The 27,514-nt window shown below is 41.8% G+C and overlaps 1 protein-coding gene across 9 annotated transcripts; it reads left to right on the top strand.

The window, feature by feature from the left end:
* Positions 1–1,242: 1,242 nt before the first annotated feature.
* On the top strand, positions 1,243–23,575 carry LOC124011998 (retinoic acid receptor RXR-beta-A). Of its 9 annotated transcripts, XM_046325331.1 has the most exons (14): positions 1,243–1,633; positions 2,095–2,239; positions 8,712–8,773; positions 8,898–9,127; positions 11,456–11,603; positions 12,327–12,506; positions 13,112–13,135; positions 14,235–14,401; positions 14,726–14,855; positions 15,090–15,222; positions 17,313–17,354; positions 17,945–18,036; positions 18,180–18,285; positions 18,382–23,575. In XM_046325331.1, exons 3-14 carry the CDS (start codon positions 8,758–8,760, stop codon positions 18,527–18,529), a joined length of 1,416 nt encoding a protein of 471 aa, XP_046181287.1. In that variant the 5' UTR covers positions 1,243–1,633; positions 2,095–2,239; positions 8,712–8,757; the 3' UTR covers positions 18,530–23,575. The 9 variants fall into 9 exon arrangements, with proteins under 9 accessions (XP_046181287.1, XP_046181290.1, XP_046181285.1 ...); XM_046325334.1 differs by lacking the exon at positions 8,712–8,773 and having other exon boundaries at positions 1,245–1,633; positions 2,095–2,217; XM_046325329.1 differs by lacking the exon at positions 8,712–8,773 and having other exon boundaries at positions 1,245–1,633.
* Positions 23,576–27,514: the final 3,939 nt, after the last annotated feature.

Here is a 27,514-nt window from a genome sequence, read left to right as displayed (position 1 = left end):
CCACTCTAAAATGTGCAGTTTTGTCACACAACACAATTTCTCATGTTTTGAGGGAGTGTGCAATTGGCATACCGACTGCAGGAATGTCTACCAGAGCTGTTGCCAGAGAATTGAATGTTAATTTCTCTGCCATAAAGCCGTTCCAACGTCTTAGAGAATTTGGCAGTAAGTCCAACCGCAGACCACGTGTAACCACACCAGCCCAGGACCTCCAGATCCGCCGTCTTCACCTGTGGGATCGTCTGAGACTAGCCACCCGGACAGCTGATGAGACTGTGGGTTTGCACAACCAAAGAATTTCTGTACAAACTCAGAAACCGTCTCGGGGAAGTTCATCTGCATGCTCATCTTCCTCACAAGAGTCTTGGCCTGACTTCAGATCGACGACGTAACTGACTTCAGTGGGCAAATGCTCACCTTCAATTGCCACTGGCACGCTTGAGAAGTGCTCTTCACAGATGAATCCCGGTTTCAAAGGTGTATGTTGTCTTGTGGGCGAGCGGTTTGCTGAACATGGTGGGGTGAGCACACGGTGGGGTTATGGTATAGCCAGGCATAAAGTACGGACAATGAACACAATTGCATTTTATCAATGGCAATTTGAACGCACAGAGATATGACGAGATCCTGAGGCCCATTGTCATGCCATTCATCTGCCGCCATCACCTCATGTTTCAGCATTATAATTCACAGCCCTTGTTGCAAGGATCTGTACACAATTCCTGGAAGCTGAAAATGTCCCAGTTCTTTCATGGCCTGCATACTCACCAGTCATGTCACCCATTGAGCATGTTTGGGATGCTCTGGATCGATGTTTATGACAGCATGATCCAGTTCCTGCAACTTCGCACAGCCATTGAAGAGGAGTGGGACAACATTCCACAGGCCACAATCAAAAGCATGATCAACTCTATGGGAAGTAGATGTGTTACACTGCATGAGGCAAATGGTGGTAACACCAGATACTGACTGGTATACTGATCCACGCCCCTCCTTCTTAAGGCATTTTGTGACTAACAGATGCATATCTGTATTCCCAGTCGTGAAAACCATAGATTAGGGACTAATGAATTTATTTCAAATGACTGATTTCCTTATATGAACTTTAACATCTTGAAAATTGTTGCATGTTGTGTTTATATTTGGGTTCTGTGTATTTAAAGTTGGGCCAACTTTTAGAATTTGAGATATTGTTCTAATTCAAGACATTCAGTGACACAACATTGTTTAAATATTCCCCATGTAATGTTAACGGGGAACATGGCTGCATGTGGTAGTGTCATGTAAATGCATCATACTGCTCATTACAGACATTCAGTTTTATAGTATTTATTTCATTTTATATTCCTCATGTAATGTTAATCAGGAGCTAACATGGCTGCCATAGAATGTTGAAGTGGCATGTAAATGCATCGTAATGCAGAAACCTTTTCAAACGGTACTGTTTTTGGTACGGTAGCTACTCAGTCAGCCACAGGCAGAAGGGCTGTACAGGGAAAGGGAGGGCTGACGGCGAGGCAAAGTGGGGAGAGAGGAGAGGAAGAACTTGGGGCCTGACCACCACATCTTTTCATGCGAACTCGGGGCCTGACCACCACATCTTTTCATGCGAGGAAACTGCACTGTCAAAAACGTTAGTAATTATTGTTGATGCATAGCATAGTTTGTTTTAGCGTTAACGTTATATCTTACTGTTGGGGTAATGTATAGCTAGAATGTTGAATTGTTTACAAACCAACTAACTTATCACTTGCGAGTTTTCTCTGGTCGGTTGTTGCACTACGATAGATAGCTAGGTTGCTAACTGCACAACTGATACAAATCGTCCTTCTACTTCCTGTGGCTGCACTGTCTATAGGCCACAATTTGGTTGACTCCGCGTTTGTCACAATCTAGGTAGCTAGTCATTTTAGATATATAACGTCAGCTAGCTAGGTAGTTTACGACATGCTTCTTCTTGGCCAAAATGCACACACATAAAAAAAAAAAATGAGAATGGATGCTTATGCCTCTATGAAAACCGTGCCTGATGCCAAATGTTGACGTTTGCGTCTGTTATTTAAGGAATTTCTCCCCCCCCTCCATTTTTTTCAGTCCTGTTTTTGGTCATCCGAAAACGACTCTGGCCCGGGCCCCAGTCCGCGGTCTTGAGTTAGATAGCGGAGTGTTATTGAAGCACGTCTATCGGTGTCCCAGCACGTCTTTTCCACCAAGGAGGTAATAATGGGTGACAGCAGAGGTAAGAGAATGCCACTGGTGTTTTCGAATGAATTTAGCTAGCTATCAAGCCACTTCAGCATTTTGTTTTTTATGTCCAGCTACAGTGGTCAACTATAGTTGGTGCATTAGAGATGCTTGTTGACAATATTTGCAATACCTGAAGGCATAACATGTTACTAAGCTACCAAACTGAATAGCCTATTTGGCTATAGCTACAAGGATCCACTCACAAATTACACCACAAAACCATATCACCCCAGTTTTTAGTCTGATTACTACACACTTATTAGTATATACAGCTTGAAATGAATTGTGTAAATGTTCTTTACAAGCCAGAATGTTTAATATAATTATTTGAAATTACTCTACCAGTTAGTTTTCTGTGGTGTTGGACTTTCAGGTTGAAATTTGACACACAATATCCACAGAAAGTATTGTTTACTCAACTGTTTAGAGCGGCAGTACTGAAGTTGACATTTCTATCACCTGGCACATGCTCAAAACCTTGTCAACACCTGCTGACACCAGTACATCACTGGGACCTATCCAGGACATCTACTCAAAATGGTGCCTGAGGAAGGCCTGCAGCGGTCATCACACCCCAAACACGAGCTGTTCCCTCCCCTATGTCGGGCAGATGGTATCGGAGCATGAGGTCTGATATCAAAAGGCTCAGACAGTTTCTATCCACATCCATCATCAGACTACTGAACACTTGAACTGGACTGACCACATGCACTGACTCTCTGCACCTTGGCACACATACATACATACACACACACACACACACACACACACATCACAACTGCTGCTACCCGACTCTTATTATGATTGCTAAATACTGTATTATAATTATGCTAAAATGTTTATTCTACTCTACTGAGCCATTTACTTTTTTCATATTGTTATATTTTATTATTTCTTATTGTTATATTGTTAAGAAGTAAGCATTTAGTTGGACGTGTATACCATGTGTATCCCATACATACGACTAATAAAACTTGACTTCAGTTAGTTTGCCTGCGTTGCGTGCATGTACTTCCGTCTTGTGCACGTGCCTTTCGGTCATGAGCAAACACGCGATGCATGCATACTGAAGTCAGCAGGTATTTACATGGTTCTGCGCATGTGCGATGATAGAAACTTCAGTACAGGCGCTCTAAAAAGTCAGCTAAACAATACTTTGCTGTGGATAATTTGTTTCAAATTTTGACCAACATGGTGTTGGGCAACCGGTAAGTAAGTAGCCTTGGCTTGTGCGATCCGGAACAGCTCAATAGGGTAGGAACCTATCTCTTGTTTCTGTAGCGCAAGGCAGCTTGATGTACAAGTACACGCCCTGGACAAGACGTTAGTCTATCGCAGGGCCTTACACGGAACCCAAATCGGCGGCGCCATTGTGCATCAATTTATTTTGTCCCCCCCACACCAAACACGATCACGACACTCAGGTTAAAATATCAAAACAAACTCTGAACCAATTACATTAATTTGGGGACAGGTCGAAAAGCATTAAACATGTATGGCAATATAGCTAGCTAGCTTGCACATGCTAGCTAATTTGGCCTATTTAGCTAGCTTGCTGTTGCTAGCTAATTTGTCCTGGGATATAAACATTGAGTTGTTATTTTACCTGAAATGCACAAGGTCCTCTACTCCAACAATTAATCCACACATAAAACGGTCAACCGAATCGTTTCTAGTCATCTCTCCTCCTTCCAGGCCTTTTCATCTTTGAACTTTTATGGTGATTGGCATCTAAACTTTCATAGTATTACCACGACAACCGGCAAAACAGTTCATCTTTCAATCACCCATGTGGGTATAAACAATGAGATGGGAGAGGCAGGACTTGCAGCGCGATCTGCGTCAGAAATAGGAATGACTTCTATTTTAGCACTTAGCAATGCAGATGCGAGCGGTGTGGTCAGCCTGTTACTCCAAATCTATCCCCTTAATGCTGAGTGCCAAGTGGAGACGCATCAGATCCCATTTTTACAGTCTTTGGTATTACTTGGAACTCACAACCTTCCAATCTCAGTGCGGACACTCAAACCACAAGGCCAATGAGTTGGTTATGGACAACGGGTAGAGTAAAATCAAATGTAATTTTATTCAACTTTCTGGCTTGTAAGGAACATTTAAATGATTTTGCAGTCATTAGTTTCAGGCTATATATCCTAAAGGTCGACCGATTAATCAGATTGGCCGATTAATTAAGGCAGAGTTCAAGTTTTTATAACAATCGGTAATCTGTATTTTTGACACCGATCATGGCCGATTGCACTCCACGAGGAGACTGCGTGGCAGGCTGACAACCTGTTATGCGAGTGCAGCAATGAGCCACGGTAAGGTGCTAGCTAGCATTAAACGTATCTTATAAAAAACAATCAATCTTAACATAATCACTAGTTAACTTCACATGGTTGCTGATATTACTAGTTTATCTAGCTTGTCCTGCGTTGCATGTAATCGATGCGGTGCCTGTTAATTTATCATTGAATCATAGCCTACTTTGCTAAACGGGTGATTTAACAGGCGCATTCGCGGAAAAAGCACTGTCGTTGCCCCAATGTGTACCTAACCATAAACATCAATGCCTTTCTTAAAATCAATACACAAGTATATCTTTTTAAACCTGCATATTTAGTTAACGTTGCCTGCTAACATTAATTTCTTTTAACTAGGAAAATTGTGTCACTTCTCTTGCATTCTGTGCAACAGAGTCAGGGTATATGCAGCAGTTTGGGCCACCTGGCTCTTTGCGAATTGTGTGAAGACCATTTCTTACTGACAAAGACTGCCAACTTCTCCAAACGGGATGATTTAACAAAAGCGCATTTGCAAAAAAAAAACACGTTCATTGCACGCAGAGTTGGGGTATATGCAACAGTTTAGGCCCCCTGGCTCGTTGCGAACTAATTTGCCAGAATTTTACGTTATTATGACAAATCAAATTTTATTTGTCACAAACACATGGTTAGCAGATGCGAGTGTAGCGAAATGCTTGTGCTTCTAATTCCAACAATGCAGTAATATCCAACAAGTAATCTAACCTAACAATTTCACAACTACCTTATACACACAAGTGTAAAGGAATGAATATGTACATATATATGAATGAGTGATGGTATAGAACAGCATAGGCAAGATGCAGTGGATGGTATAGAGTTAGTACAGTATATACATATGAGATGAGTAATGTAGGGTATGTAAACATTATATGAAGTGGCATTGTTTAAAGTAGCTAGTGATACATTTATTACATCAATATTTCCATTATTAAAGTGGCTGGAGTTGAGTCAGTATGTTGGCAGCAGCCACTCAATGTTAGTGATGGCTGTTTAACAGTCTGCTGGCCTTGAGATAGAAGCTGTTTTTCAGTCTCTCTGTCCCTGCTTTGATGCACCTGTACTGACCTCGCCTTCTGGATGATAGCGGGGTGAACAGGCAGTGGTTCGGGTGGTTGTTGTCCTTTTGATCTTTTTGGCCTTCCTGTGACATCGGGTGGTGTAGGTGTCCTGGAGGGCAGGTAGTTTGCCCCCGGTGATGCATAGCATTGAAGGTTGTGCAATGTAACAGGAATATTTAGACTACTGGATGCCACCCGTTAGATAAAATACAGAACGGTTCCGTATTTCACTGAAAGAATAAACGTTTTGTTTTCGAAATGATAGTTTCCGGATTTGACCATATTAATGACTTAAGGCTCGTATTTCTGTGTGTTATTATTATTTGAGGCTAAATTGATTTTATTGATGTATTATATTAAGTTAAAATAAGTGTTCATTCAGTATTGTTGTAATTGTCATTATTTTAAATAAATAAATAGATAAAATAGCTGATTTTAATCGGTATCATCTTTTTTTGGTTCTCCAATAATCGATATCGCCGTTGAAAAATCATAATCGGTCGACCTCTAGTATATTCCAATTAATCGCTTATTACAGCCTGATTAATCAGACTACCCTACTTCATTCAACCCACATCAAATGTAAAATTCTTACTGCTCACCTTTAAGGCCCTTAAGGATGATTCACCTAAGTTACAAACCTGTGCAGCATGGGTGACCTACACATGTCAAGGAGACAGCTTGAATTTCCTTGTTTAAAACATAACTAAAGACCTACCCTTTCAAGCTAGCTTTTAATGTTTGATCGCCTAGTCTGCTTAAAGTCTGTTTTGTATTAGTATGTAATGGTTTGAGGTATGGTGATTTGATTTGACGTTTTCTTTCCTCTACTTTTTGATGTATTGTGGCTGTTTTCTCTTCTGCCTGGCATTGCCTTCAGAAAGTATCCCCCTTGACTTTTTCCATATTTTGTGTTACAGCCTGAATTTTAAAAATGGATTTAAATTTAGATTTTGTGTCACCGATCTACACACAATAACCTATAATATCAGTGGAATTTTGTATTTAGAAATGTTTACAAGTTAATACAAAATGAAAATCTGAAATGTCTTTGAGTCAAGTATTCAACCCTTTTGTTATGGACTAAATAAGAGCAAAAATGTGCTTAACAAGTCAAATAAGTTGCATGGACTCACTCTGTATGAAATAATAGTGTTTAATATGATTTGTAAATGACTACCCCATTTCTGTACCCCACAAATACAATTATCTGTTAGGTCCCTCAGTCGAGTAGTGAATTTTAAGCACAGATTCAACCACAAAGACCAGGGAGGTTTTTCAATGCCTCACAAAGAAGGGCTCCTATTGGTAGATGGGGTATATAAAATTTAAAAAACAGACATTGAAGGGCTCTTTTGATCCTGGTGCTGTTATTCATTTCACTTTGGATGGTGTATCATTACACCCAGCCACTAGGTATATACAGGCTCCCTTCCTAACTCAGTTGCCAGAGAGGATTTACAACCGCTCAGGGATTTCACCATGAGGCCAACAATGATTTTTAAACCTGTTAGAAAGTTGAATGGCTATGATAGGAGAAAGGAGGTTTGATCAACAACATTGTAGTTACGCCACAATACTAACAAATGACAGTGAAAAAAGGGTAGGCTTTACAGAATAAAAATGGTCCAAAACATGCATCCTGTTTGCAACAAGGAACTAAAGTAATACTGAAAAAAAACAAAAAACATTGTGTACAACTCTACATATTTTCAAGCGTGGTGGTGGCTGCAGCATGGGGCGGCAGGTGGCCTAGTGGTTAGAGCGTTGGACTAGTAACCGAAAAGGTTGCAAGATAAAATCCCAGAGCTGACAAGGTAAAAAATCTGTCGTTCTGCCCCTGAACAAGGCAGTTAACCCACTGTTCCTAGGCCATCATTGAAAATAAGAATTTGTTCTGAACTGACTTGCCTAGTAAAATAAAATAAAAAATATTATGGGTATGTTTTTCATCGGCAAGGACTAGGTCGTTTTTTAGAATAAATAATAAATCCTAGAGGAAAACCTGGTTCAGTCTGCTTTCCACCAGACACTGGGAGACAAATTCACCTTTCAGCAGGACAAAGCCTAAAACACGAGGTTAAATATATAGACTGGAGTTTCTTACCAAGACGACATGGAATGTTGCTGTGTGGCCAAGTTACAGTTTTGACTTAAATCGGCTTAATTCTATGGCAAGACTTGAAAATGGTTGTCTAGCAATGATTAACAATCAACTTGACAAAGCCTGATTTTTTTTTAAAGAATAATGGCCGAATATTGTACAGTCCAGGTGTGCAAAGCTTTTAGACTTACCCAGAAAGACTCACAGCTGTAATTGCTGGCAAAGGTGATTCTAGCATGTATCGGCATAGTGTTGAATACTTATCTAATCAAGATGTCATGTTTTATTTATTTATATTAATACATTTTTCGAAATTTTTCTTATACTTTGACATTAGAGTATTTTGTGTAGATCGTTTACAAAAAAATGACAATTATAGATTTCAATCCCACTTTGTAACAACAAAATGTGGAAAAAGTCAACGAGTGTGAATGCTTTCTGAAGGTGTGCATTGAACTTTTGGAAATATACTTTACAAATTAATTATTATTGCTTATACATAATTATTCCAAGTGCTATATAAGGGGTCATTTACTGCATTTCTACATAGTTTAAAAACTCTAAATGCAATTTTAAACAACAAAAACAACCAAAATTGTCTCCAGCCATTATCACCTGGGCTGCTGTAACTTCATTCACCTTTAGTAGATAAGGGACATTCTACAAACACTTGTCTTACAACAATTAGCAGCTACACACTAGCTCAACCAGGTTTTTAAAAAACTCCAGTTTCATCTTATGTCAAACAGCTGTTTTGAGAAAAAAGTTGCTCTGTTCACTGCGGAGCTGCATTGATGTGCTGTCCCAAAGCCAGCCAGCCAGCCAGCCGCGAAAAGCATCCTTAGGGGCAACCCCCGGTTCTGAGCAGGCTGCATGATCCTAAAGCCAGCTCTCTGATACCGCTACACTGTATTTGCCTTTTAATTGGGATTAGAATGATTTTAGTGGCCTATTTTTAAATTGGTGTTGATCTAGGGTTGCAACTGCCATACTCTGCCATACCCAATTGACACCCCTGGGCATGACCCTTGTAATAGGTAAGCACACACAAAACTAACTTCATTGTAGCTAGGGGAAATATCATTCATTTTTTTCTTAAACTTGAGTTGTTTGTACGGTGTCATCACTTTCTGGTATATAATCCCTGTTGTTTCTCACCAGATTCCCGCAGCCCAGACAGCTCCTCTGTGTCCTCCCCTCCCTCGGGCCAGCGCTCGCCACCCCTGACCCCCACAGCTGCTGCCATGACCTCTCTGCCGCCCGTCACTTCGGCCGTCAACAGCCCCATCAGCAGCATGGGCTCGCCCTTTTCTGTCATCAGCTCCTCCCTGGGGTCACCCTGCCTTCCCGGGACACCCTCGGTGGGCTACGGCCCCATCAGCAGCCCCCAGGTGAGACCTGAGTTCCAGACAGGTAGCTAACACTGTTCTGTTCTACCACTCTTCTCCAACCTCATCTTTCACCTTTCAGGGCCATTCAGAGATGAGAAGTTGGCGCCATGGTCAATAAATTCTGCTTTACAGTAGTGGCCAGTGTGAACCAAGAGTGACTTCATAGGCTGCAGTCAACATGCGTGTTTGATTTGATATCTGCCAGTATCATCAGACTCAAGTGATTGGTTGAGAAGAGTATCACTTGTTGAGCTCACTTTTATTGTAAACAAACAATTGGCTGCTATTTTACGACCCCTAAAATGTGCAATATACTGTGAGGTAGTTTATTGTTAAATAGTTGATAGGTGAAAAATGAATAGTTAAATATAGGCATATAATTGTTGACGGTTAACATTGTTTGGGCAATATCGCAATATTATTTTTGAGCTAGCTGTACCTGCATCAAAACTCTAGTATTTTTCCTTCAAAGCTTGTTTTCCATATAATTTTTAAATAGGGAGCCATGGTGAGCAATATGTTTGGAACATCGAATCGCAAAAAATCACAGTATCGAATCACAATACATATAGAATCGTGAGAATCGCAATACATATCGTATTGGCACCTAAGCCTCGTGATAATATCGTATTGTGAGGTCTCTGGGAATTCCCAGCATTATAGGTCAAGTGAAATTGTGGATAACTACCGAAGGCAAACGTGAAACCATACATATCTAAATATTGTAAATCATTGATTCTTAGAAGTAGCACATTTTTTTATCTGTGAAATCAACCACGAAACAGCATTATTTGGGTACTTTTTTAAACATGTTGCCCTTTTTCTTTGAATGCGTTCTGACTTTAAAAACCTCACAAAATATTAAATTAATTGAGTAATGATTAAATTATGACATTTTAGATCAAGGATGCCAGTGAATCATTGGTTACCCTCAAAACGACACATCAAAAGATCCAACTCTCCCTGTCCCATTCCTGCGTATGACTAGAAAATAGGGAACACATTCTGCAATATTTCCATGACAGATATACAGTACCAGTCAAGGTTGGACACAACTACTCATTCAAAGGTTTTTCTTTACTGTAGATTGTAGAATAATAGTGAAAATATCAAAACTACGAAATAACACATCATGTGGTATCTGAAAATCATGTAGTAACCAAAAAAGTGTTAAACAAATCAACATGTGTTTTATATTCTTCAAATAGCCACGCTTTGCCTTGATGACAGCTTTGCACACTCTTGGCATTCTCTCAACCAGCTTCATGAGGTAGTCACCTGGAATGCATTTCAATTAACAGGTGTGTTTTGTTAATTTGTGAAATTTCTTTCCTTCTTAATGTGTTTGAGCCAATCAGTTATGTTGTGACAAACTAGGGTTGGTATACAGAAGACAGCCCTAGTTTTGATGTCTTGCTATTATTTTAAAATAGTAAAACAAAACAAAAGCCCTGGAATGAGTAGGTGTGTCCAAACTTTTGACTAGTACTGTACATAAAATCCATAAATTGACATGCACAAAGTACAGTTTTTATCTCCATTTAATTGATCTGCTTTTGCGATCATTTTATGTAGATTTTTCTTCTTCTTCCAGGCATAAAATGATTGGTCCAAGGGGCTCGTAGTGGCAGCATAGTAGTGAATATCCAAACAAATACCCGTACTGTCCGTCCCTGAGTGTGCCCACCCATCCCTCTTTCTTTCCTCCCCTGCCCTCTACTTCAGCCCTTTTTACTTCACAGATCAATATGTATACCAGGAGTGCAGAGGTAAGAACCCCCCCTATTACCACCTCTACCTTTCTCCATATTGGTTGTTTCATTTCCTCTATCTCCTCTCACATCAGATGGTCCTTTTCAGTGTTATTTCTCCTCCCCCCCTTGCTTTTTCTCTTTCTCCTCCCTCCATTTCACTTTTTGCCTCTGATTCCCCTCAAACGTCCCCACGAATTAATCCGGCTATGAGGATGCCTTGAGACTTAACCTGCTTGAACTGGTGAGGGCGAGAAGTGCTCTGTAACCTCTATTGCTTTGAGGGCGAGGGAGGCTCTTTTCTCCGACCAAGGGTGCCTGGGCGTGCGAACGGGTAACTGAATGTGACTTTAATACTGATCAACCAGCCCACTCAAAAAGATAGCTGGCAATATGTATGTGATTGTTGGATGCATGAAAGTACTGATGTTTTTTTGTCATGTTTCTTGAAATATGACAGCTCTGCAACTATGACTCCAAATAATCAAACTAAGGAGTGATGCGCTGTCAGTTTATGACACATCCTCCCCTCTCACTCCTGCCCATATCCCCTTCCCGCCTTTCTCTCTGCCTCCAGATCAACTCCACAGTGTCCATGTCGGGGCTGCACGCGGTCAGTAGCTCGGATGACGTGAAGCCTCCGTTCGGACTGGGAGGCCACAGCCCAGGGGGCCCCATGCTCTCCCAAAAGCGCCTGTGTGCCATCTGTGGTGACCGCTCCTCCGGTAAGTCTAGGCCCAATCCCAAACGGGCCCCTAGACCCTATGCTCTTGTCAAGATCAGAGATGAATTGAATGGCGTATGCAATATGGCCAAAACCCCACCCCGTCTGTAAGAAGGCAAGTTTAACTATATACTCTTCCATCTATAGGACAGACTGGGGGTTGATTTAGGGTCTGTGGGGGGGGGGGCTGAGAGAGAAGCAGTTGTGCAATATGCTTTGTTTATTAAAGGATAGTTCTGTCCAAAATTCTACAGGCGTTGAATGAAATTTAGTTAGGTGGTGTGGATGTTTCTCATGAATTTGGGATTGACACCAATAGATTTCCGCTGTGCATAGTGGGATCTACACAACATGGCATTGGCTACACGAACCTATAGCCTTTATGGTATGGAAACGTCATATAACCCTAGATTTGGGTATACCTTTCCGTAGTGTAGAAAATTGTTTTAAAGAAAGCTGCATAAAATGTTTAAAACACAGTAAGGAATTGTTTTTCATCTCTCCCTTGTCTGTACCAGTTCAGTTTCTCCTAAAAGGGACCGAAACACTTCCATGTATTTTCATTACCATCGCACCTGAAGAACTATGCGCTCTAGGCTTAGTGCCTGAAGGATTGAAAGGGGTTCGTTACTGATGTAACCTTCCCTCCTTTTCCTATCCCCCTATTCCCTCTCTATTGTTGTCTATTTGAATTCCTCTTTCTTGTCATTCTCTCTCTCTGTAGGTAAGCACTACGGAGTGCACAGCTGCGAGGGCTGCAAGGGTTTCTTCAAGCGCACGGTGCGCAAGGACCTGAGCTACACCTGCCGGGACAACAAGGACTGCCTGGTGGACAAGCGCCAGCGCAACCGCTGCCAGTACTGCCGCTACCAGAAGTGCCTGGCCTGTGGCATGAAGAGGGAAGGTAAGGGGAGCCTAGCAGTCTGCTGTCCTCAACTAGCATTCAATATGGCTCTTTAAAAGGGCAATGCTATCACCAGGTAAGGCTTGAAATGGAGGGAGAGGCCGAGAGGGATGCAATTGGAGATATGAGGAGCGAGACCGCGACAAGACAGAAAGAGTGAGGGAGAGCTAGGATCCTTATTGAAATTGGGTCTGACTTTTGCTACAGTAAGAATGTAGAAGTAAGAGGGATGGGGCCCCTTGTGTCCCCTAACCCAAAGACCCCCACTCACCAACCGTCCTGTTGCCCTGCTGAAATAACACTGTTTGACATTGTTGCCGAAAAGATTGTATAGCCTACTTGCTATAAAACTATTTCAAATTGCTGTTTTTAAATCCACTGAAATAATCTATGTATAATAAAGATGTCTAAGAGCATTTAAGATTTTTTAAATATTGTAATATGAAACTATTTCTAAGGGGAGAGTATTGATTGTACTCAAAGGGGATGGAAAGAACGAGAAAGAGGTAGAGAGAGGGGGATGGAGAGCCTTGTAAACACTAACCCCTGCCCCCCTCTCTCTCCCCTCTTGTTTCCTCTCGTTTTCTCTCTCCCATCTTCTGTAGTGGTCCAAGATGAACGACAGAGATGTAAGGAGAATGGCATTTAATTAGTTGGTGGGGAATAGTGCAGAGTACTTGTTATCTGGTTTTATGTAAATGCTCAGAAATGGACCATCATACCACACGGAAGACAGCGCTCTCTTGCCTACAACACTTTGAAACAATCATCCTTTTTCTAATGTTTGTGCATTTTTTAAATGTTTTATTTGGTCAAGAGGTAAAACAACAATATTTTGTTGTTTTGTTGTGATGGTCCATTTTTGGGTGAGGTATGTTGCAGAATGTATTGGTATGAAACTCTAATTACCAGGTGCAATGTAAGTCTTAAGGCCCTGATATACAATAGCCATCGGGAGTACGGCATTGCTATCAGCCGTTGAGGAAATGCTTCCTTTGAAATCAATGAAAGCTGCTCGTGACCCTTGTTGCGCTCGCGTTGCGTCAAGTCCAATAGCAGCACCCAAGCTCAAGAATCGCTAATAGCAATGTAACGCTTATCGTGGAGTTAGTGTTGGTGTTCTCAGTATCGCTGACATTGTGTAAAATCGTATTACTGTGGTGTCGGGCTGATTCCAGATATTTCCCTGAATTCGCTGATTGTGGTGCACAGATGATTGGTATTGTGCCATTTTATGTGGTTTGGGGTGAACCTTATTGCCATAGGAATAAATCTTATTGTGGGGTGATTCTAATAGGAAAATTCTGGGAATCAGATATCAGCCCCTAGGCCTTGAGTTTGAGACCCCTGGTGTGAAAGGTAAAAACATCTTTGTCGTTTGAACTAACCGGGAAATGTACATATCTGTGTATCTCCTTTTCCTCTACCTGTGTCATTCTTTACATTCCTCATTTCACACTCCTCTCTTTCTCAACTTTCTTCTTTCTCTTTTTTTTATTTTTATTTCCCTCCTTTCTCTCTCACCTTTCTCTTTTCTTAACTTTTGCTTCCCATTTGCTCTCTCTCCATCTCACTTCCCTGTCCTGCTCTTTCTTTATCTTTTCCCCCTCCATCCTTCTCCCTCTGCTGCTCCCTACTTTCCCCTCTCCTCCTCCCCTCCTGTGCCTCTTTCCTTCTCGTCCCCTCCTTCCCTCTCTCCTTCCCTCTGCCCTTCCTGTGCCCCTGCAGCCGTGCAGGAGGAGCGCCAGAGGAACAAGGAGCGGGAGAGCGAGGTGGAGTCGACCAGTGCCATCAACGAGGAGATGCCAGTGGAAAAGATCCTAGAGGCAGAGATGGCCGTGGAACAGAAGACCGAGCTGCATGCCGATGGGAGCTCCGGGGACAGCTCGGTAAATGTGTGTGTGTGACCCACCGTCTGTCCCCTCGACGCACACATACCAACTTCTCGTAGCACACATACCAACTTCTCGTAGCACACATACCAACTTCTCGTAGCACACATACCAACTTCTCGTAGCACACATATACCAACTTCTCTTACTCCACTGTCTGTTATTATTTCTAGAGATTTGATTGTGCGACTGAGCCAACAATTTATTGTGATACAATATATTCTGAGGTAACAGACCCACTTAGTTTAAATGTGATCCTAAGGTCTCCAGTCTCTATTTTGTGCCCTATGTTGAGGCCAGTCTCTTTCCCTATGTTTCTCTTTCCAGCCCAACGACCCGGTCACCAACATCTGCCAGGCTGCAGACAAGCAGCTGTTTACCCTGGTGGAGTGGGCCAAGAGGGTCCCCCACTTCTCTGAGCTGGCCCTGGACGACCAGGTCATCCTGCTACGTGCCGGTACGCTCAAAAAGCCTTCACCTTTTCATGTTCATCGGCACCAAATGGAAGAAAGCTAACTGAAACAGGGAGGGACTACCTGGACATGTCCAATAAAACATTATATTTTTTTTAGTTGGAAAAAGTTTTTTTGTCTTACACCCTAATGAACACAGCCCTGCTCAGCTTTGACCTCATTAAATCCAAGCCGTTCACAGCCCAAATGGATAGGCTGATGACCCTGTCTCTCTCCAGGTTGGAACGAGCTGCTGATCGCTTCCTTCTCTCACCGCTCCATCAGTGTGAAGGACGGCATCCTATTGGCCACCGGCCTACACGTGCACAGGAACAGTGCCCACAGTGCCGGCGTGGGAGCCATCTTCGACAGGTAACACCCGCATGTGCGATGGACCTCGGTGAAGCACATAGAAGCAACCTTTTACATGTTTATTTTCATCGAAAAGCTTATAAACTGCAGGGAGAAAGATTGAAAAAAAGGTGCCCCTGAATGATTTAAGCATTCTGCATTGTTTTTTCCATAAACAGTCAACACTTAATGTCTAGTGTTTTTGTAATGGCAGTTTATTTAATTTAACCATACACGCCGTCATAACACTTTACCATACATGTGTTTGTAGAACATAATTTTCAGTCATGGTCATGCCTGTTACAGTTATTATTCATTAAATGGCCATTTCTCTTTGGAGTCCAGATGAGTTTTTTTAAATGAGCTGAATAATTTTCCCGACTAAAGGGAGAATGGAGCATATATTATGATTACATTTTGTGACATTTTTGTTCATTTTGGACTACGGTGAGGATTTTTGTTTTGGGCTGTTCGAGCTCCCAGCATTTTGTCTGGAGGCAAGCTGAAGTTCGGAGACAAAGTCTACGCCCTTTCATTGGTAATTGGTCAACAGTAGGGATTCTTCAGTAAAGTCTTTGTTGTCATTCAACAAGAGACGACTTGTTTTCATGTACATTTTTCCATTGAAAATGCACCAAACATCTTAGTTAGATGTAAAATTGTGCGACTAACATCTATTCGGGCAAAAAGTCTAAATTAGTTACAGATTTCTTGAGTTATCTTAGATTAATTTGGACTATTTTGAGGAAGTATACTGGCTACGGCGTCTCAAAATGGACAAACAGTACTATTGCACGCTTTTTCCTCGTTTTTCAAGCAAATGTATGCGAGCACACTCGTTCGGTTTGGCTAGCTGAGAATAATGCAGCATGCCAGAACGCTGGGGGCTAATGCTTAATGTGCTGTAGACGTCACTGTTGACTTCACTAGGATTACCCCCCCAACACAGCCACACACACACGGGGCACATTCATCTATTACATTTTACATTGGCAGATGTCAGTATTTTATTCAGTAGTGTAAAATAGCCTTTAATCAAGCGGCATGGCACCTGTCTCGAGTAAAATCCTGCGCTCATCGCAGCTCTCAGGGAACAAGCGTGCCCACCCCAACTCAATAGGGTCGCCACATCACATGGTGTGAATTCATTGTTTATTACACAGTAATTACATTGTTATTAATAGTTTATAAACTGCAATACTCCCAATTCCCACAGGAACTGAAGCATCTCTTGGATTAACTGGTTGCAGGCTTTTGTTTCAGATGCATCGTAATCTAGACATCCTTGCGTAAATGTGGTCCGCTGAATGTTTTTTTTTTGTGTGAAATCTCTCAATTCTCATTTTGTATCCTCACATGTTTTTTTGTTTTTTGTCCTTAAAAAAAAACACTTCTTTCATTCATTTATGATTTATGCCAAATCGATTTGATTAAGATGATTAAATCATATTACTGCATTGTTCCTTTGACTATTTATTACGCTCCTCTATTGGCTTATGCTTATCTGCTCTACTGTCATTGGCCCGTGCCAATACCCATAACCCTTTTGTGCTGATTTGGTTAAACCATTTACATGAAGGATTTTTAAAAAATGATCCGTACTTACCCAGGAAGTTTTATATGCTAATTATCGAGAGTACGATGAAGTATGCCTAAAACGCTATGGTTGTGAAGATAAGGAAAGGTCTTGTGTAATACTGTATAGAACTGGTTAAATAAAGGTTCATAATTTTAAAAAACAACATTAAATTAAATAAAAAAATTACAATTTGCCCTATTTTAATCAGACCCAATATGAAAGTTTTCTCCTCTAAATCTTGTCTGTGCTCAAACGCCTCAAATATATTTATTGCTGTGTTACATTGGCATATTTTTGTCATTCCTCAAGCTTTATTTCCCGTAGTTTTAATGCTATCTAAAACATTTTCATCAGGCCAAGTCTCCATCAACAAGAGCCTGTAGCTTGTTACTCCCAGAAGTGGGCACCAAAATGCAATGTAGAGTCTAACCTACCTGTTCCTCTGGGCCCAAACCAACGCAGGGGGGGACAATGTAATAACAATGTAACTGTGTAATAACATTGTAATAACACATTGTAATTGAATACACAGGGAGAGTGCGCACAATGCAGAGGTTGGAGCCATATTTGACAGGTAATGACATCACTACACGCCTACCTTCCCCTATCAACAACGAACACAAAACAAAACAAACAACGCCACAAAATAAACGCTTTTCTTGGCCCAGTTGTTGAGTGAGAGAATCTGGCAAAGAAAGTGCTGTAATTAGACCAGGTAAAAGAGCGGGTCGTGTGTATCTTGTCCGCTCGTGTTTCAGTGAGTGTTGTGTTCTGTTTCTCCTCTTTTCTGTCGTAGCGCAGGCTCAACTGGTCGCTGGCGCAGCGTCGACAAAACACCAGCTGCTAATTTCCTTCCCTTCATCTTCTTTCTGTCCTTATTGAATTATTGCATTACCCAACATTTTGTGCGATGTGCAGTAGTTTGTAAATAAGAAAAGTGTGGTTTGGGCTTGGATGGAATTTATCGATTGTGTGGTTGTAGTGTAACGTTTAAATGCATAGTGTAAAGAGGATGTAGAACTTGTATCCCAGCCCCCCCTGCCCTTCTGTTAATTTCTTTATTTAACTGCTGCATCGTTGAGTGGAACTGTGGTGAACCCTAGAGAAGATGCTAACTCCTCTCGTCCCTCTGTCACACCTCCCCTTCCTCGACCCTGGTTGTAGAGTTCTCACGGAGCTGGTCAGTAAGATGAGAGACATGCAGATGGACAAGACGGAGCTCGGCTGCCTTCGAGCCATCATCCTCTTCAACCCAGGTAAATGATTTCCGCTCAAATAACGAAATGAGACGAGATAACGATTTTAAGCCGTTTCAGACCAGATATAGCATGATGTCAGGAAGAATCACATGTTAATTATTGTCATGTGCTATAGTGCCTGTGTTTGTTCCTGCATTCAGATGCCAAGGGCCTGTCCAGCCCCAGTGAAGTGGAATTGCTGAGGGAGAAGGTGTACGCATCGCTAGAGTCCTATTGTAAACAGAGATACCCCGACCAGCAGGGCAGGTACAAGAGAAACACAGACATACAATAGCACCTATCCGCACAATACTCCCACGTCACCACCGTGATTGACCTCACTCGTTCTCCCCATTGCCCCAGGTTCGCTAAGCTCCTCCTCCGGCTGCCAGCGCTGCGCTCCATCGGCCTGAAGTGCCTGGAGCACCTGTTTTTCTTCAAGCTGATTGGCGACACCCCTATCGACACGTTCCTCATGGAGATGCTAGAGGCGCCCCACCAGCTGACCTAAGAACCAGGTTCTGCCCTGGTCCATTTTGCACCAGGGGTTCTAGTTCTGGCACCCTGGTTCTAGGGCTTCACCATGTCTGCTGGCTTTTATGTCCCGCTCACACCAACCCCCCCCATACCCCCCCCCCGTATGCTGTCAAACACACACATAATCAAATACTTTTTCACAGTAGGGGTTAAGACGCATTGAAATATATCCTTTTTAACTGCATATACAAGTTTTATCATGAGTTAGCCTTCAGCTTTGAGTGTACACGCTTCCGCGAATCAAGGTAGACCTCTCAGCTTCTTGTGGGGTTCGTAGGTTATTCAGATACATTGCTGTGCGCATAGATATGACGAGTGGCTTACTCTGTCTTAGGCTTTACTCTTGGGTTTAACCCAAACACGTCATGATCAGGTGCGTAATATTTCAATCAACTGTCACCCAACTTCTATTGATCGGGACACAGCCAATAGAGGCAGACACGCCCCTCTGTGTTCACCAATCCGAATGGGATTTGAATACTATGCTTTATTCATGCTTAAATGCTCTGAATTCATTCTGAAGTACTGTACTCTTAAAATGACACCTTTTTTAAGGCATTGAAATCCAAGGAGGGGGCACTTTGGTTGGCCCTTAAAGTTCACACCAGGCTTTCAAAGAGAGAAACTGAATTGTAAGATGTGTTCTTTATTGCATTTTGCTGTTTGTTCTCTTTAAGTCCAAACAAGGGCCATTGGGCACAGGAAGTGCAACCTTGTTCAAGTGCACTGCGTTCATTGGTGCTGTTGTAGATGTTTCTTTTGTTTGACACCCTCTACTTTGCTAATGGTCATTTTTGCACTCTGTGAAACATTACTGTGTAAGTAAACATTTGCTGCAGAAACCTATCTTGCCCATCTTTAAGAAACTGGGGCAACCACAAAGAATCTCTCCAGCTCTCATCATGTCTTCTGAAGAGCCACGGTGTTAATGGCCGTGCTTCGTTCTGTGAAATGGCCATCCGGTCTAAGAAAGACTTGATATCATTCGATAACTTGTTCCAGTGGCCTACTGTACCCCTACAATTCCCCTTCTGAATCCCCCGTTTGTGTCATTCAAGTGCTTGCAGCCTCTTTCCGTTAACTTTTTAACAATATGTAAATACGATGACACATCTACTCCTTCACTAGAGCACGACTGGGCAATCCCAACATGTGCATACAGTAATAATAATAATAATATATGCCATTTAGCAGACGCTTTTATCCAAAGCGACTTACAGTCATGTGTGCATACATTCTACGTATGGGTGGTCCCGGGGATCGAACCCACTACCCTGGCGTTACAAGCGCCATGCTCTACCAACTGAGCTACAGAAGGACCAGTAGGGAAAACACAGGGGTTAGCAAGCATGTTAGCACACAACAAAAAGTATTCCCCGATAGCAATATGAACAGATATTGTACACTTCCAATATGTACTGTAAAAAACAAATATATATATATAATCGTAAAGGGTTTTCCCCATAGACTGGATCTTAAGCTTGAAAGACCCACCTCGTTGTGACTGACTATTAAGTCTAGTTGTTGTGCTAGTAGTTTCGTCACTCGTGACACGAATGGTATTCTAAAGGGCTGCTGTGTCACGGGCAGGGTGATAGACCCCACGCCCTTAGCCTGCCCAGCCTGTGACAATACTTTGTGTTTTATTGTGGAGCTGATTGGTTGGCTTCAGCCGATGACCCTGACCCATCTACCGCGATTCTATTGTGTGGTCTGCTTACACAAACCTACACAATAGGGGCCGATTCAGCTCCCTCATAACAGAACTAGCTGTCAACACATTACAAACTTTGAACTGAAATATTAAAAGAGCACCATTACACACAATGTGAGCAATATTGGCAGATGCATAACGATTGAGACCATATTGTGTGCATAGAAGGATTTAGATGTGTGGGTCGTTTTTATGAAGTATTTGGAGATTGGTATTATTTACCATTCAGAACAGAAATTAGGATGTAGAATAGAGAATGCTGTATCGCTTACTGGACAGAAGTTCAACTGTCCTAAAGTTGGGTCCTACACGACTCATGTGGTCTTACAATTATAGATGTGCTTGTTTACACCAGTGGAGGCTGGTGGTAGGCGCTATAGGAGGATGGGCTCATTGTAATGGCTGGAATAGAATTTATATTTGAGTCATTTTAGAAGATGCACTTAAACAGGTCGACTTAGAGGAGCAATTAGGGTTAAGTGCCTTGCTCAAGGGCACATCGACAGATTATTTTCACCTAGTCGGCTCAGGGATTAGAACCAGCGACCTTTCGGTTACTGTCTTAACCGCTAAGCTACCTGCCGCCCGTTCAATAGAATGCTGTCAAACACGTTGTTTCCATGTGTTTGGTACCATTCCATTCCCTCCATTACAATGAGCCCGTCCTCTTATTGCTCCTCCCACCAATGCAAACACAGTACACAAACAAAACGCCAAGAGTGTGCAAGTACACACCCTCCACCTTTTTCCCCCTCTTGAAACCGAGGTCTACTTATAATAGGATTCCCACTCGGCCGTACTCTTTCCAGCCGATCTCCTACATTGACTTGCAGTCAGGCCTTTCTGGCGGGAGAGGAACACCTCCCCCATGTAATGTGGATATGGAGGATGATACCTGTCTAACAGGGTGTCCTACTCCAAGCCTGTGAACAGGCCGTGGGGGCACTGTAGACCATTTACATGCCCGTCGGGTTTATGTACATCTATACATGTGAACATGAATCAGTCGTTGCAGAATAAAAATGAACGAGTAGAACTCGAGATCAGTCTTAAGGAATTTAGTCCCACAGGGTAGAGTATCTTATCTGTGTATCCCCAGTGTGAACCACAATCTTGTCACGATGTTGGCAACAACCCCTTGTGTAATTCCCTCGTTTTTTTGTTGTTGTTGGAGCTTCCTCAGTTGAATGTGAACGCATTTCAATCTCCCATTTCTTAACAGTAGAAAAGCCTGACCCTTGAGGGACCCCACTTCAAGCCAAAATGAGTCTTTGACTCCAACATTCTAACAGTCTAATAAATTAATTTCATATATGATATTGGAAAAATAATATTTTGCTTGTGTTTTTGAAGGTCTTAGATAACAGAATGCCAAAAAAAGTATTGTTTCAAAGAACAAAATAGCATTTTCATTAGTTTGTTACTGTAGGCTATTTTGTTTTCTCATGCTCAAGTGTAGAGCTCGTGGAACAGAGGTAATTATTGGAAAAGTGATATTTAGAAATCAGTCTTACCTGCATGTGACTCTGTAGGAGGATTTGAAAAAGTCACTTGTTCGCTCCGCAAAAAAATATATCCTCTTTTAAAACTGCTTATAACACAAAATGCTAACATGCGTGTGTTAAATAGACGTATTTAGGAAAAGTCAGACTGAGGGAGGCATGACTAAAAATTAGTCAAATTTAGTCAAAATGACTCACTTGCCTCTTCTAGTGCTGTAACAGTGCATTTTAAAGTGAATCCCTTGTTATGTTGTGTCTTGTCCTATAAATTCAGTTTAGCTGTGAGCAGAAATACAGTATACGTATAAAAGCCCTATAAGAATTCTACAGGTTCTATAAGCTAAGCATTTTCAGGGTGTTCAGGCAGTTTATCAGATTTTTTTTTTTTTAACTGCCTGTACACTATGTTTATGTGCCTGTGTTGATTATGTCCACTGTGTACAATGAGGTCTTGGTCTGGTTATACCAGCAAGCTCGGGTGTGCTGCAGTATGGAGAGAGGTTTACAACGACACAGAAAGATGCACAGAAGAGCAGGGCGCACATTTGCATACACGTTGCCCGGGCCCTTCTCTTCCCTTGCCAATCGAGTGCAGTGTCCCTTTGGTATTACTTGATGGCAGTGCTGCGGCGGTCGTCGCCCTTCGAGACAGACCGCCGGCGTGCAGCCCAAAGATGCGTGTCCCTTGTGACCGCGTGCACTCAAGGCAGACGCCTGGACCTTTTGATTTACGTTCATTTATATTCAACTTACTTTTGAAAACACTTGCTTAAAAACACACAAAAACGCTTAAACTTTTGCATCCTGTGAAGCTGTCATGTGTTTGTATCTAGCGGGATGCAATACTTATTTAATAGACACCCTGGTGCAAAGGTCAACTCTATGATGATCAAAACACCCCATGCGGTTGGTTGGTGCCACCCCTGTGATGACGTAACACTGCCGAACAGGTGTGAGGGCCAGCGTTTGATGCTGTGCCACGCTGAGGTCATGTGGATGACTGTTGAGTGTTCAGAGTGTTGTGCTTTGTCACTAAAGAACTCCCCTTTATAAGAAAGGTGCCACAGCAAGGGGGAGGGCACTAGTCGGGGTGGTCCCTATGGAGATTTATACTGTGCAGTGGTGCTTTTTTTGTGGCCAAGAGGGCAGAGTTACAAGCTAGGAACGTGCACTGATAATTTGACTATTTGGATCACGTTTTTTTTCTTCTGTGTCCAGCGCAAACAGGAGTGTGTTTACGTAGAAAAATATGCATTGGACACTGCCAGCAAAACTTGGCTTAAGCTGAGAAAAGAATTGGAGCCAATGCATAGATCCCAAAGGTGCGCGCTGAAGTCACGCCTCTGGATAGTGTCCCATTACGCGGATGAACTTGAGGGGAGGGCCAGCTCAACATGCTCAGAGGAGGAGAATGTGTTCACAGTGGGATAAGTGCTTAGGGTGGTAGACTCACTTGATCAGATGATGTTTTGTTGATCAAGAAAAGCTGTTTTCGTTAGATCTGGAGATTTCCTGTCGTTGATTCCCGCCCAAATACACTGCTTCTCTGTTGTGCTTGACTCTTTCCTTTGACCGTGCGATTCATCTGTATTCGGGACTATTAAACACACGCAGGAACTGTTATATCACATGGGATTTTCAATTTCCTTTTTCTCATGTCTAGTTTTTTTGTCATTATTTTATCTCTGACTCCAACATACATGTGGAAATGATTGACTGTTTTGGGGAAGGAAAGGCTTTTTTTTCATTTAATTTGGAATCTGTTTCTGTTGTATCATGTCCGAGTAAAGGTTTTAATACTGTACCATTTTTGTCTTTGGTGGATTTTGTCTGTCCATGCTTCTCAGTGTGCGTTTCAAAATAAGCATTCAAGGAACAATGTGGAACATTTGACTTGTTGGAAGCTTGACAACCATGGGCTATTGGATTCAACATTTTGATTTACAGTTGAAGTCGGAAGTTTACATACACTTAGATTGGAGTCATTAAAACTTGTTTTTCAACCACTCCACGCATTTCTTGTTAACAAACTATAGCTTTGGCAAGTCGGTTAGGACATCTACTTTGTGCATGACACAAGTAATTTTTCCAAAAATTGTTTACAGACAGATTATTTCACTTAGAAATTCACTATATCACAATTCCAGTGGGTCAGAAGTTTACATACACTAAGTTGACTGTGCCTTTAAACAGCTTGGAAAATTGCTGAAAATTATGTAATGGCTTCTGATAGGGTAATTGACATCATTTGAGTCAATTGGAGGTGTACCTATGGATGTACAGTGGGGCAAAAAAATATTGAGTCAGCCACCAATTGTGCAAGTTCTCCCACTTAAAGATGAGAGAGGCCTGTAATTTTCATCATAGGTACACTTCAACTATGACAGACAAAATGAGAAAAGAAAATCACATTGTAGGATTTTTAATGAATTTATTTGCCAATTTTATATTATCACCCAACTGATGAAACCAGTTACCATCCCAACCGTGAAACACGGGGGTTGACAGCATCATGTTGTGGAGGTGATTTGCTGCAGGAGGGACTGGTGCACTTCACAAAATCGATGGCATCATGAGGTAGGAAAATGATGTGGATATATTGAAGCAACAAATGAAGACATCAGTCAGGAAGTTAAAGCTTGGTCACAAATGGGTCTTCCAAATGGACAATGACCCCAAACATACTTCCAAAGTTGTGTCAAAATGGCTTAAGGACAACAAAGTCAAGGTGTTGGATTGGCCATCACAAAGCCCTGACCTCAATCCTATTGAAATTTTGTGGGCAGAACAAGCGTGTGCGAGAAAGGAGGCCTACAAACCAGACTCAGTTACACCAGCTCTGTCAGGAGGAATGGGCCAAAATTCAACCAACTTATTGTGGGAAGCTTGTGGAAGGCTACCTGAAACGTTTGACACAAGTTAAACAATTTAAAGGCAATGCTACCAAATACGAATTGAGTGTATGTAAACTTCTGACCCACTGGGAATGTGATGAAAGAAATAACTGAAAGAAATAATTCTCTCTACAATTATTCTGTTTCACATTCTTTAAAAAAGTGGTGATCCTAACTGACCTGAAACAGGGACTTTTTACTCCGATTAAATGTCAGGAATTGTGAAAAAATACGTTTAAATGTATTTGGCTAAGGTGTATGTAAACTTTTGACTTCAACTGTACATCAATTATACATTCTGATGTTCTGATTTGATATGAATCAGTTTAAGCCTTTTCAACAGGCTTCTTAGAGAAAGTAACTGGTTGTCTAATAACCGGAATCTCTTGATTGGCCTCCCTCGTGTCAAGAAATGGGATGGTATGGTCCTCAGTCCAGCAGGACCCCCAGGCCTCGAGTGCCCAGTGGCGCTGTAGTTTAGCGTTGAATCCACCAGAGGGAGCGCCGACCTGTGTCCTTTCTACCCCGGCCTGCTGTAACAAACTGCCCAGCCGCGGAAAGTGTGTCCGTCCTTCTCTCATCGCTGTTTGGTAATGACCGCTTCTCTGTACAAGTTTTATTTTCTGTTCTCTCCCTACGCCCCTGGCTCCTCCCTCAATTTGAACTCATTGGTTTGATTTTCTTCTCGGTCAAAATTGTGTCTTTCCCTCAATTACAAAAGCCTTCTAGAGGATTTGCACAATAACCCGGGGATTTGGGCCCACAGACATAACATTTTAGAATCGGTAAAATGCCGAACTTAAATCACAGACCATGTCAATAGCCTAAATAGCAGACTTAAACTAGTCCTCGGCCTATACAGCCTGCCAACTTTCTACAACTCATATTCAGTAATCGTCCCCAGTTATTGAGGCTCCAGTATCTCTTCAGATGTATCTACCGTATTATAATTGAATTCCCAATTTTAAAAAATCAATTATAGTTTCAAACATGTCTTGTTCAAAGTCATGTTTTGCAGGCTTGGTCAGTGTAACAACCAGTAGCCTGATGAAAAATGGCGGTAGGTTAGTTTTAACGTCTTAGTCAATGGAGTCAAGTCTAGTGTGGACACCAGGAATATAGTAGCTTCGGCATTCGCAACAGCTAATGGGGATCCCAATGAAATAACCCCCGAAAGTACTTTGTCATACAGCAGCTATGACTGAAATGGTAAAAATTCCTTCTGCTCTGTACTTACGTAATTTTCGCGTTATTTATGCACACTACCGAGTCAAACTTTACGTTACACAAGCAATACAGATTTACAGCTTTATTGTAAGTCATTGGATTTCGATTGAAATGGAACCTGTCCTCAGTCAGTAGTACTCGGTACCGAAAACAAAGATGCACAGTAACGCCGAGGATGTTGCGTCTGTTGTTCCAATTGTGTCCAGCAGAGGGAGCACGTACCTTGACAGAGACATGATGAGCTTGATGTCAAGCAGTGGTTCAAATGTATTGTAGGCCTATGTGTGAACCTCCAAATATCTTTGACTCATGTTTAGTCACATTTGACATGCATTGGCTGAAATGATTGCCTATGGGACTCCTAATCCTTGATTAGGAGTCCCATAGGGTCGGCGCACAATTGGCCCAGCGTCGTTCGGGTTTGGCCGGTGTAGGCTGTCATTGTAAATAAGAATTTGTTCCTAACTGACTTGCCTAGTTAAATAAAGGTTCAATTTAAAATATATACAAATAAAAAATAAATAAATCTGCTTCTCCCTCTACTTTACATCTACCTTGCTCTCAGCTGCACACTGTGGGGGCCTCTTTTGCAAAGCCTTCTTCACCTCTCTCAGGGTCTTTTTAAAACTTTTCCTTTCCAACTCCCAGTCCCTCCCCAATCCTGTTCCTCTCCTCCCACCCATCTCCCTCGTCTCCTCCTTGTCCAATTCCCCTATGTGTTAGGGGTGGCATAATGGGGACTTTATGCTGGGACTAAATTCCACGTCCTTTTTAAACTCTCATGCCTCAAATGTTTGATTTCTCTAAATGAATATTATTGCTGAGTATTAAATCAAATGTTTTTGTTTGGTGGGCAATGTGTGGTTAAAGAACTCCCAGACCTTGCTGCTTGCAGACAGAATTTGATTGAACTTGTGAACTGATCACTTCGACTCAGCAAATATTCACATATGGAAATGCTTCCGATTTCTGTACTGTTTGATTGCTTTAATCCCGGTGCAATTAAGAAGCACTATACTCACATTTAAGATATGAAATATTTGTTATACACGCGATCACTGAAGAACTTGGTTTGAAGGTCATGCTCTAATCTATTTTAATCCGTGTGTCTGTGTCTTTAAAAAAAAATGTTTTGTCTGTTTACCCCCCATGTTCCTTTCCATCTAGTCGAAATAATCCGATTTTAAGACATTGGGTCCGTTCCTCTCCTGTCAGTATTAACCCCTCCTTCATTCTATCCAGTTATCGGTCACATTTTCTACATGTTTTTATCCTTCTTTCGGTCCCATCCTGTTTCTTTCTAAGGTCAAAAGTGAAAGATGCAGGTAGACCTGGAGAAGGGACAGTGCCTTCAGAAAGTATTCATACCCCTTGACTTATTCCACACTTTGTTGTGTTACACTCTGAATTCAGAATGGATTAAAAAATATGTTTTTCCTCACACACCTACAGTCTTGTTTTTAGAAATGTTTGCAAATGTTTTGAAAATGAAATACAGAAATATCTCATTTGCATAAGTATTCACACACCTGAGTCAATACATGATACAGTGGGGCAAAAAAGTATTTAGTCAGCCACCAATTGTGCAAGTTCTCCCACTTAAAAAGATGAGAGGCCTGTAA

Source organism: Oncorhynchus gorbuscha, linkage group LG24 (assembly GCF_021184085.1).
Source record: "Oncorhynchus gorbuscha isolate QuinsamMale2020 ecotype Even-year linkage group LG24, OgorEven_v1.0, whole genome shotgun sequence".
Lineage (NCBI taxonomy): Eukaryota > Metazoa > Chordata > Actinopteri > Salmoniformes > Salmonidae > Oncorhynchus > Oncorhynchus gorbuscha.
The sequence above is the reverse complement of the archived record's forward strand: the minus strand, read 5'-3'. Positions and strand labels throughout refer to the sequence as shown.